General features: G+C 49.3%; 4 protein-coding genes across 4 annotated transcripts; 2 read left to right on the forward strand and 2 right to left on the reverse strand.

Annotated features, from left to right (window-relative positions):
- Window positions 1–373: 373 nt before the first annotated feature.
- On the forward strand, window positions 374–637 carry BT62DRAFT_905964 (uncharacterized protein; the record flags this gene model as incomplete). Its single annotated transcript, XM_043183619.1, has 1 exon — window positions 374–637. A coding segment is annotated over one exon (264 nt), but the record flags the coding sequence as incomplete, so codon positions are not given.
- A 27-nt stretch (window positions 638–664) lies between these two features.
- BT62DRAFT_1079279 (uncharacterized protein) lies at window positions 665–2,046 on the forward strand (the record flags this gene model as incomplete). Its single annotated transcript, XM_043179471.1, has 5 exons — window positions 665–1,056; window positions 1,112–1,173; window positions 1,231–1,362; window positions 1,591–1,881; window positions 1,931–2,046. 5 exons carry the CDS (start codon window positions 665–667, stop codon window positions 2,044–2,046), a joined length of 993 nt encoding a protein of 330 aa, XP_043035923.1.
- Window positions 2,047–3,376: 1,330 nt separating this feature from the next.
- Window positions 3,377–5,178, reverse strand: BT62DRAFT_1037172 (MFS general substrate transporter; the record flags this gene model as incomplete). The annotated part of the gene is made up of 6 exons (XM_043178394.1): window positions 3,377–3,540; window positions 3,595–3,777; window positions 3,830–4,419; window positions 4,473–4,506; window positions 4,556–4,829; window positions 4,891–5,178. The coding sequence occupies 6 exons, from the start codon at window positions 5,176–5,178 to the stop codon at window positions 3,377–3,379; spliced, it is 1,533 nt and encodes a 510-aa protein (XP_043035924.1).
- Window positions 5,179–7,227: 2,049 nt separating this feature from the next.
- On the reverse strand, window positions 7,228–9,963 carry BT62DRAFT_922611 (HLH-domain-containing protein; the record flags this gene model as incomplete). Its single annotated transcript, XM_043184416.1, has 6 exons — window positions 7,228–7,631; window positions 7,801–7,881; window positions 7,978–8,089; window positions 8,116–8,177; window positions 8,519–8,760; window positions 8,828–9,963. 6 exons carry the CDS (start codon window positions 9,961–9,963, stop codon window positions 7,228–7,230), a joined length of 2,037 nt encoding a protein of 678 aa, XP_043035925.1.
- Window positions 9,964–11,577: the final 1,614 nt, after the last annotated feature.

An 11,577-nucleotide genomic window follows, 5' to 3' on the forward strand; every position in this document is an offset into this window, starting at 1 on the left:
CTGCTCACATCGTCGACACTTTCTTGTGTAGTTTTTCTACCAAGTAATGTAACAATAATTCTCGGAATCTTTGTGTGACGCCGTGTCTGAATCTAATATTTTGTGCAACCGATGAGTTACCGCGGACGGTCCAGGTCCGACGACCATCGTGTTGCAGTTTTGCTCATCGCCTCGTGCTTCCAAAGCCTGCCGAATTAAGTCCTGCGGTGACTACGATGCTTTCCTTTACTTGGGCGGGGAGGAGATCTCTGCAGCAGAAAGTCATGATGAAAAGGACGAGGTACAGAAACAAGGCCAACAGGCCGAGGAAGACGATGCAGCGGAAGATAACAAGGTCGCTGAGACGGCGGCGGTGAATGTCCCAGAAGACGATCAGATTGCCTCCTACGCTGGTGCAATTATGATGCTCCAATACCGCTCTCACCTGTTTACGATCCTAATCTGTGGACGGTTCGCACGGTTCATACGCTGGGATAGAACTGGGGCCATTGTCAGCCGGCGTTTCGACTACACTAAGCGTCCTGATCTCGTCTTCGATTTCTATAAACGATTTTCCCAGTTATCACCGAGCCAACGGGGGAACGACACTAACGTCTCTCCCATCCCAGATGACGACGACGACGCCATTGCTGCTTGAGAAAAATTTGGCCCGTATGTCACGCATATGTGGCATTGCGATGCACGACACGAGGAGAAGAGGAAGATAAAAATAAAAGACGAGAAACTTCTCCGTACGGAGGTGACCTTCGAAGGCGTCATTCGCCGGTTCGTGGTGTGTGCTCCAAAATTCGACGAAGACTCGTTGTCACCACTCGGACGATCGACACGTCGGTCTCTCGCTCTCGATTTCGATAGTCCTGATCTTCATGACCCTGACAGGCCGCGTGGGGGGCTGCTGTTCATGAATGACTACTGGCATGATGAATCGCCCGGGACTGCCAAAGAATCCGACATCTATCATCTTTTCGCCCAGCACCGAGTCCCCCATGTAGCTGAGATGGAGACTGGTGGAGACATCCCTGATATGGTCACGATTACGCAGGGATATGGACCAGTGTCAGAAGAGCTCTAAGCTGCAGGCACACCGGATCTTCTTGAAGACCATCGGGAGAGATCTAACGACATTCTGCAATGTTAAGGACCTAGTGAAGTGTATTGCAGATGCCATCGAAGGTGCGCCGTACCATATCATATTTGCTTCATAATGTCTGACCATTTATTTCGACCCAGCTCACCAGCCAGCTTTTGACAGGGCCCATATTCTGCACTGTGATATTCGTGCCGGGCACATCATGATCACCCTAAATCATGCAGGATTTCTCATTGAATCCGATGAGTGCATTATCCTTACGGACAGAAGCGGTGACGACCATTCACACAGAACCATAGGTTTTTCATAAATTTCCGCAAGCTTGTTTCCTTATATCATATATATCTCGGGCGCCTGGTAATTCATGACTGTTGACGACCGATAATCTGCCTTATGGGTTCTCCTTGACGTTGTCCTCCGACATACCGAACATTCACATTCACCGACTGAACTCCACCACGACTTGAGAATGTGGCTTGAGCGCTCTATAACCGATGTAGAGGGTACATCTGACGGTTCTGCGAAGATCGACCTGTTGAACCGTTATTCTGCGAGGCCTTGCTTTGCCATCCAGCATCTCAACGAGCTGTTGCGCAAATTGCCCGACGTTTTCGTTATCCGATATCAACCAAAACGTACCACAGAGGAAATTCAAACACATGAAACATGGACGATTTCGTATCCTGATCGCGCTACAGAACTCCCGGCCCCCCCGTACTTCACGAAAATGGGAAAACTTGAAAACCCTACCTGGCTTGTCGAGACTTTGCATGCGCATGCGGAGAAGATGAGTGTCCTGCGAAAGGGCAGCTGTGACTGGCGCTACAATGCATGTTACAGCGGGGACGGCTGTTGAAAAGGCTGCAAATACCATTCGGCGGCGATGGCCGGTCTTGATAAAAAGTGGTGGAAAGGCGTGGGCGCTGAGATCCATCGATGAAGCTATGGAGGAATAGCAGCAGACTTATTATGACCATCCGCGTCAACGTTGGATGCCCCGTCCGGTTTCATCGCGTTCAGTGTAGTACGCTGCGGTCACATCTACTTCCCCAACCATGCTACCCGTATATTGTAGTGCAGACCTAATCAAATTCTGTCTTTTACCTTCTCTTCTCCTCGAAGCTCTGAATTCCCTTGTTAACGTGGGGATAATTGGATCATCATTCTTGTACACTCTATCGGTTCTAAATATTCTATGACCATTGTAGAGACAGAAGCTGGGGATAATAATAAGTATACTATTGTTTTTTAGCGCGAGGTGTATGATTTACATGGCTGCAGGGGACAATAAGAAAGGCGAGACAAAAATGTCCAGTACAAGGGGAGACAAATAAACGCGTCAAGTTAAAGTCGTGTCGAATAAGGTTTGTTCGAGAAATTGCTCGGTGTCGATGTAGAGCGATGAAAAAAGCTGCTCGAACGGTGGAAGAGAGAAATCTTCCATTGACGATCGAAAGCACAAGGAAGATGCGTCATTCGACGGGAATGCAATGCAGGAATCGAAGGCAAGCGCATCGAAGTCCACTGGACTTGATCCGGTGGATAGCCCGTCGAAACTAGCTGTGGAGGATTGATCGAAATCCAGGTAAAAGGGAGGCGAAACCAGCTGAGGTTCGATCACGACGGAGGATGTCGAAGAAATTGAAGACTCGGAGCTGAGATCTGATGATGCAGGCGATGCCGCACGAAGAAAGAAATCAGGCAGTGGTGATTCGATCATGCCACCGCTGAAATCCATGAATAGCGAGTTGTCGCTCGCACTGGAGTCAGAGGGTGAAGCGACCATTTCAGGGAGATTCAACTCGTATCCTTGTGGGGAGGCGATTGGTGGGGGAATCGGTGTGTCCTCTGGGAGCCAAGCCTCAACGTCATATTTGGAGGACACCATTGGGAATGTGATGAATCCCTCAAGCGGGACGCCGGCATTGACACCGGGGTGAAGCTGTTTCCCGGGAAATGTTTTGTGCCATCAAGAATCCGCAGATGACTACGAGTACCTCAGCGACAGCCGTCGGAGTATGATAACTCAAGCATGTAAACCTACAGGTCCGAAAGAAGTTACTACTCTCTCAAGTGCCAGTCAAGGCTCACGTCACAAAATATCACATGACGTTGGCGGACTATGGATGTCGCCTCTTACAGGCCGAGTGAAGCGCGAGGTTATCCGACTGTGAGAATCTTCGCTTGTCAAATCTGAACAATGAAACGAGCTAATATATCACAAAGATACTGTTTCGAGGTATACCAGTGGAGAAGCTCAAGATAAAACATGGTGGTCCAACAATTTCAGACTATCCATTGGCTTTGTCCGATACCCAGCGCCATGTTCCTCTTCGTATATATAACTCTTAGGATGCCAACGCACAACGCACCTACTATCAATACTGTCCCGTTCGTATAGTGTCCGGTAGGATATCCCGGCGCCTCGCTCGACTTGTAGATGAAAATACCTGATAAAGAAGATGAACATATATACCCAACAACCTACGGGGAGCGGAGCTCACCCGTGATTTGGCCTATTAACACGCCAAAAGTAAAGTTCATAGGAATAGCCAAAGTCACCGCATCCGTATCCCTTAGGTTCCCAGAAAGCCAGGTCAAGAGTAGCGGAGAAACGGTATATGAAAACATTGTTCCTAAGTTGATCATCGCATATCGAACTTTGAAACAAGTGGGGGGTAGTACAGCTGAAAATTTATTCGAGTATAGTTGTAAACGCTATCCAGGATATTGACGTACCTTGGACGAAGAATGTTGCTCCGCCACAAACCAGCAATACCAATACAAGCATTGACCTGCTTTGGTATCTATCTGCAGCGCACGAAATTGCCACTGAAACGAAGAGCGCCAAGGCAAGGGGTGGAATCGTGAATAGCTGAGCATCGAGCCCCTCGTAGCCCAACCCATTTACCAAGGTCGGCAAAAACAGCGATAAACTTGAAAGAGTGATTCCGTCAGCGGTGTATGCTAGATAGTGCAAATAGAGTCTTCCGTCTTTCAACGTGGCTTTGGCGCCGTCCCAAGTCAATTTGGCGTTTCCCGTGGACCTGGACGTTTCGTCTTTCAGGCGAATAACGGAGAGGGTGCGGTCTTTGGGGGATAACCATGATGCGTTCTCTGGGTAGGAAGGCAATAAAAAGAACAGAGCCAATGCGAGGAAGCATGCTGGTGCGCCTTCTATGATGAACAACCATCGCCAACCCTCGAGACCCAGCGCTCCGTTCAAATGTCCTACTCCATATGCGATGAATCCGCTGAGTATCCCTCCTAGGGCATAGGCTGATAACATTAGCGCAACGCGGACGGCGCGTTCTTTAAAACGATACCAGCTGCGAGTAGATTCAGTCACAATCCAGATTGCAGAAGAATGAGATGGTCGTACAATGTGAGAAAGTAGATTGCCCCAGGCAATAGACCTAATACATAGATTAGATGAAATATAAGGTATGAGGGTTGCATACGCACCCGCCTCAAAGGCACCCAGCAACACTCGTAGAAAAAGTAACGTACCATAGTTGTGTGATGCGGCGATAACCATACCGGTCGCTCCCCATCCAAGGGCGAGAAACGCAAGCCAATGCGGCGGGGAGAAATATTTCAACATGTATGTTGACGGAGTCTCGAACAGCGCACACGAGATAAAGAAAAGCATGAGTACAATGCGAAACTGGGGGTCCGTCATATGCAGGCTCTGCGGAATGGAGTCGCCAGTGTCGGAATTGAGAATTCTGGCATTTCCCTAGAAATGAGGACGTAGTACTTATGAATCAGAAGATTATATTCAGACAGGGCCTACGTACAATATTGTTACCGGCTAGGAAGTTGAGCATGATCAATAACACCATCATAGGCATGATTCGCAAGTCCAGTCGTTGAAGTAACCTGGGGCGACAGCAGCTTAGGTGATATTTCTTTTTTGCGAAACGATGATAAAGATACCTCCTCTCCGCAGCCGGATCAACGAGGTCGTCGCTATTGACAGCGATCACCGCTTCTTCCTGCTTATCATCGAAAAAAGTCGGAAAATTAGAAGAATTTCCGGCAACGGGTGGTTTTGAAGAATGGGAGTCTACGGTATAGGCGGGCATCTAGGATGTGTTGGAGCCTCACCTGATATCCGGGATATATATGGTTCTAGGATAATTTCTTGGTGAGTTTATGTAAACGCGTTTTTGGGTGTGTTGAGGTGTGTAACATACGTGTGTGAAAGCTTCCTGAGATAAACGGAATGTTAAATTGGTTACAGTGCGGTTGGGTATATAACACAACAAGTGAATGAGCGAGTTACCTTAGTTTATGCCCTAGTGGTCAACCTTTATAAACGATCGATCCAAACGCACAGCAGAGGCCAGTGCATTTCAGCGTGTAAAACATGAAGCCTTAAAGGTTTTTGTTTTAGAAAAGCCTTTCTCGGTCCTGAAGGTCGTCAGTAAAATGGTATGAAAAACTTTTTTCCCTATGGAATAATGGAACTGATGTACCTTTTTCCTTTGATAGCGCTCAAAACAAGGGTGTGAAAACTGAAGCTGAAATTGAAACCTTTTAAAGTCTCATTTTAACTTTTCAGCTATCGAAAATGCACCAGCCTTTTCTGTAGTGACGTGAAAAGGACCGATTCTAGTGAAACCGGCATGCCAAAGATTGGTATTAATGAAACACAGCACTGAGCTTGTGAAAAGTTTTGTTTTAAACATGAATTTGTCCTATCTCTGAACGTTGAATGAAGATCCAACGTGTTTTCTTCTATCACCCTTCTATCAAACAGTGAGACAGCCTTATGTGGAGATTAGGAAGAAAGTATTATTTGCCTAGAGCAACCTGCTTTGGACGGAACTCGACGAATCGAAAGAATTCATTGATTTCTTGTCAAAACTCAAAATAGTGTTCGTTTTTGATTAGTTATCCCTGTTCATAGTTGGGTGCATTTTTTTTCACCTCGTCAAATCAATGCATTTACATTTAACAGAAAGCCAGTGCGAGAGGTGCCAAGTTTCATCAGCACAAACCTCTGTATTGAGAACTAAAAAGGAGGTGTCCGGGACGCCGTACCCCTTACGTGTGAGAGAGATCGAGATTAACTATTGAACGGTCGAGGTATGAACACACCTTCGTTGCCCTTCCAAGTGACCAACTTTGCAGGCTATATTTTGGTACGCCATTGTGGTGATCTACACAGATTGCTATTGAGAAATCACAGAGGTCAGAAATGGAAGTAACACGTTTATTGTGGTGGTCGCCGTCGATAGGGATGTGCACCGTACCGTGGATACGGGTCCGGACCGGGACAAGCCGTATATGGCAATGCAATTAGGGCAGCGGAGATCAAATCCTTTTAGCGACCGTGAACAGCGACGACGATGTGTGTGGGCAGGCTGCCCTCTAGCTTTCTGTGCTTCGATCCATTTCTATCTCAGAAATATGTTTGATCCAAGCCATTAAACGTGCGTGTTTCTCTTCAAGTTCGTCGGTACTAATGGATCAAAACGGCATCGTATCACCGTTTTTGGAAACTCTTGCATATTGTACGTGATGACCCCTCGTGCTTTCCTCACTTTAGTATCTAATCACGCTTTAGGCCACCAAAACGAGAGACAAGAGTACCTTCCTGGTTCATGGTTCGGGTTTTACCTACCTTTCATTGTAAGCTCTCTATTTAAATTCCCCGAAGAGCTTCGAAACTGACTGCTTTTATATTAATAGTGAATGTACTCTGCAGCTTCTGCCTTACAAGGTGACAACGAAGACTGGTATTGTGCTGCAGAGAACGACCAGATCTTTTGAAGAATACATTTATAGCCGTAATACGTCCACATCTGTACTGGTACGTACCGTCAAGTTCGCTTTTGTACGGCCATGATCCATGCGTTAAAGATTGATTACTTCACGTATCTAATAAAGCGGCTTTCCCAGGCCCAGCCGTTCTGTGCTCCGTTTTCTTCAAGAAGCAATGTCCAAACCGCATCTGTATCCATCCATCGTTTTCGTCGCCCTCTAGACCTTCGGGGTTACATCACACTCTTCTTCGATACTAGTTTTTTTTCCTGTTCAGCGCATTGCATTCGTTTTAGCCCAATGATCCATCACCACGGGAGCAGGATCATCAAGTACGTTTACCTTCCCCCCCCCTCCTTCGAAATCTATATTTCGCTCTGGCTCTGAAAAACCCTATCAGTAGCATCCTCCAGCCAGCCAATTGGATGGCTAAAGACTCCGAAAGGGGGCATGTTCACGTCTATCCCTCTCCGGCAAGTCCTAGTTCCTTGATACTTCCAGTCCAGCATGATGCCAACGGGCCCACCTATCACCACCTCGTTGTTATGCGGTGGACGGGTACAGTCAATAGCGCATCCCTCGAAGGGAATGCTGCTGTGCTGCTTCTCCATACTGATGCCCCTTCTCGATTTTACCTCAGAGAGAGTTCCCTTTTCTTCATTCATTTCGGCACTAATCGTGTTTATAGCGTCCATTTCGCGGATCTGGTCCGGTCCCCCAAGTTTCACGCGCTGAGTGCGTCCATTCGTTGGCCCTCCAGCACGAGCCACTTTCCATCAGTAGCATTAATGGTTCCTGTAAAGCTTATCACCATCTTACTTCCGCCGTTAGATCCGAAAAAGAAAGGGTAACTAAACACGTAGATCCCCCCCCCACACACACGAAATCGCCATGGTTCGCGCGTTCTAGTAGGTGGAAAACTCCACTTCCCGACTAACTACCTTTTGTCCCCCCTGTCCATCTAGCAAAGAAAGAGACCAAGAATGGTTCTTCTTCTTCATCCGAGTCACCCAGACCCTCTGAATCGGAAGAAAATTGTCCCGGCTTGCATGTGGGGCACCAGTCACGCTCCCTCTTTGAAACCACCCGGGTTCAGCCACATCTTCAAGACACACCAATCGAGGCCGCGCGAGAGGGGACCATACGAGATCGCCCCCCCACCCCTACCCCTACCCAGCCCTCGTCGACAGTCGAACTCCAGCTAGCAGGGCCAACATGAAACACCCCCTATCGGCTACGCCACACGGACCCACAATATCAAATGGCCCCCCCCCCCCCCCCCCCCCCCCCCCCCCCCCCCCCTTCCCCAGATCAGCTGCCAGACCCCAGATCACAAGCTCAATCGTTACCCCAGATCACAAGGACCACAATTTTCGAACGCGTCTTATGGAGACAAAAATACCCATTGTTAAATGTTCATATCTTTACATAATTGCATTTCCCTAACAGGTCGTTACGACTAGCTAACGTACAATGACTTTTTTTCTTTTTCAGAAATTGAAAAAAAGAAAAAAAAAACGTGAGTGAGACAGGGAAAGAAAAAGAGCGATAGTAAAAAAGTACACTATGGAAGATGGATTGGTACTACAAGAGTTGGATGAAGCGATCAATAATAGCGAAACAAAAAGTCAGTAAGGTCAACATGGTATTACACACCATCAACATCCATCCCTTCGCCGACGCCCTGTCTGACGCGCCTGCGTCCACGTTCGGTCTCCTCCTCCTTCTTAACAACGGGCTCGTCTTCATGCTCCTCCTCCTCATCCACGTCACCCAAGGGGCTGCCGTTCGTTGGGAAAGCATACGCAGGGGCAGGTGGCTCGCCCCTCAGCCCGCGCAGCTCATTCTCCAATTCTCTGTTCCTCGCGCCCTGCGTCGTTACCAGCTGCTGCAAGAACCTAGAGTCGGGGATTGGATTGGATTAGATGTGATGTCCATCGAGGTAAGGGACGTATGTAAACGAACCGAATATACTCGACGCTCTTGCTAAGAATCATGCCCTTGTTCGCTTTGATAACGGCACCATTCCCGGTAGCTCCGTTGGCGACGACATCGGCGACGCCAACTGGGGGTGGGCTCTCGTCCTCCTTGAGCAGACTGCCCCACAGATCGTCTGGGGCGGGGGGACTCGCAGCGCTGGTGCCGTTCCCGTTCGTTCCAGCACCTTCGAGCAGACACTCCGGAATGAGAGTAGCGAGCTCAGTGATCTTCTCGTTGATGTTATCTCTCCTCCTCCTCTCCACAGCGTTGTGGCTTTCCCGCCGCCGGCGCCTCTTTTCGTTGGCGAGCATGGCCTGCTTGTCCTGCACCGTGGCATTGGATGTGGGCGGAGGCGTGAAGGCTGATGCAGGGGGAAAGTTTGGAAAGCTGGCAGAGACCATTCCCTGGTGCTGCTGCTGGTGGTCGTCATAGTGGGGGTAGGGAAGGGAATGAGGGTTGCCGAGTGAGTCTGGGGTCGGGGGGATGTACCAGCCTGTTGAAAGTGCTGAAGAGGGGGATGGAGACGGGCCAGTTCGTGTAGGGATAATGATATGGGCAGGATTGGGGCGGGATTGAGGCGGCGGGGAAGTACTGGAGATGGAGTTGGTGCGGCGGCCGCGGGTAGTGGCTGAACGAGTCGGGCCGACACTTGGCGGACGGCTGCGAGAACGGGATCGCGAGTCGGTATGCTCATTCCCATACTGCGTACCAAGCGGGGGAATGGTAGAATTGAAGTGGGGAGAAAAATGGTAGGGCGGGGCTGTGTAGGGGGGAGCGCTGATGTCGAAGATGTTGTGAGTCCGAGACGAGTTTGTATGGGCGTGTTTGTCGTTTGTGGAGCGTTCATTCGACACGAGGCCAACGAGGTCGTCGTCGGCAAAGTCCATCTGTGCGACGTTGTACGACGGGAAGAAGGAAGACATGGCGGTGGGTAAGTAGGCAAGATGGACCCTGCACACCCCCCCCTTCTTACATTCCAAACTCCGACGATCGATCTTGCTGACATAAGACATCAATCCCCAAATAACCCCCAACCTCGCCCCGCGGTCCCGTTTGCCTTTTTTCCCCACACTGAGGGCCCCGCCAAGCTTTGCGGGGTTTGGCAATTTCCCATGCGGCATGCGGTCATCACTTTACCCTTCCAACTCCCTCCCATGCGACATCCGCAGCTCTTCTGAGACTCCTGATTTTTAGACCGTCCCTACGTCGAATGGCGAAATCCACGCAATTACTCAGCTGGCGAAGTTCATCCGTTTGAACAAGAGAAACTAGGTGAGACGCCACATCTCTGCCCGGCTCCTATACCTCATACGTGCCGGCCATGCGGAAGTTGCGTCTGGATCTATTCATTCATCAGGGTTTTTTTCCCTGGGTCAGGGCCGCTAGGAGTCCTTGAAATTACCTCCGGGTCCTGCAGTGGTAGAGTCGGCCGATGAACTATATATACTTCGACCGACAGTCAGCGAGCGTCCAATGAACAGAGTGATATAAGAAACCTAGACTTTACTTCTGATATCACTGATACCCTCCCGAACCAATCACATTGATGGGACCGGAACCAATAGACCGACATGGAAGAAGGAGGGAGGGATGGGATGGGCAGTGATGGGGTCGCAGGACGACATCAGTGCTTATATGCACCTACGCGTCCATGCGCCCCCACGATCAGGTCATCGGGGCAGTCATGGGAGCTCAGACCAGATCAACGATCACGGTTGCGCGTTGTGAACGCGTAACGATCCAGAACACGCGGGGCCCGCCCTAAATTCAGAGTCAAAACGAAAAGAAGACCCACGCCATCAAATTTAGAACACCACTCAAAAGTGTCACGAAGAGAAGCATCCATTTCATCGAGGAGAAGGATGATAAACGGACGCAGTGGGTGGTTCTTTTGCGAGGCTGCTAAAACAAAGTGAGCAGCGCAATTTATATCATCGAATGAATAACTGACATACACTGTCAAAGTTACCAAATTTTTACGTCCTCCGGATGGGAAAAGTCTCCAGAGGGACGCTAAGCGCGCTAGCCAAAACAGGTGAGCGTCGGGGAGACTACGCACAGCCATGCGGGTAAAACGAGGAATCATAGGACGATACTATATCCATGGTGGTCCGAATTACATGCCCTTCCATACTTCTTGGCTCAGATTTCCATTCTAGAGACTCCAAGTAGCGATATCGAAGCGTGCTAAATGCCTCGTCACGATAAAATCTCCGGCACTAAATGTTTCATTACACACCTGCACTGCGAGAGATATATTCCTCTGTGGCTCTTATAATAGTCCACCGCACGGTCATCTGCCTGTCTACGGGTTCGTTTCCATATCTCGGAATGCTATAGCGAGAGCGCGATTAATTGAGAGATAACGGCATAGGTCATCGGGCCCGTCATACTGTCAGTCATTCACGAGGCACCGATATCATGAGGCCGTGCCGCCTTTTCGACAGTCCTTCCCAACGAATCAATTGTGAAGACAGCAGGCGCCACATGAGGCAGGACCGACCTCAGATGTACATCAGCTCGATGTGGCTTCCTGCTGTCCTTTGTCGAAAGGTACGTTATGGTTCGACGGTTCAATATCTGCCAGTGTCAAAAAGATCAATTAAATCGAGGATCGTTAAGCGCCACACACCACTGTGATATCAATCAGAGATCATCCTGCCTGAGAGAGAGGGGGGGGGGGGGGGGGGGGGGGGGGGGCCCTTGGGCCCTTTTAGAAAAATTTTTCGATTTTT

The sequence above is a fragment of the Guyanagaster necrorhizus genome (assembly GCF_019112545.1).
Source record: "Guyanagaster necrorhizus MCA 3950 unplaced genomic scaffold BT62scaffold_29, whole genome shotgun sequence".
NCBI lineage: Eukaryota > Fungi > Basidiomycota > Agaricomycetes > Agaricales > Physalacriaceae > Guyanagaster > Guyanagaster necrorhizus.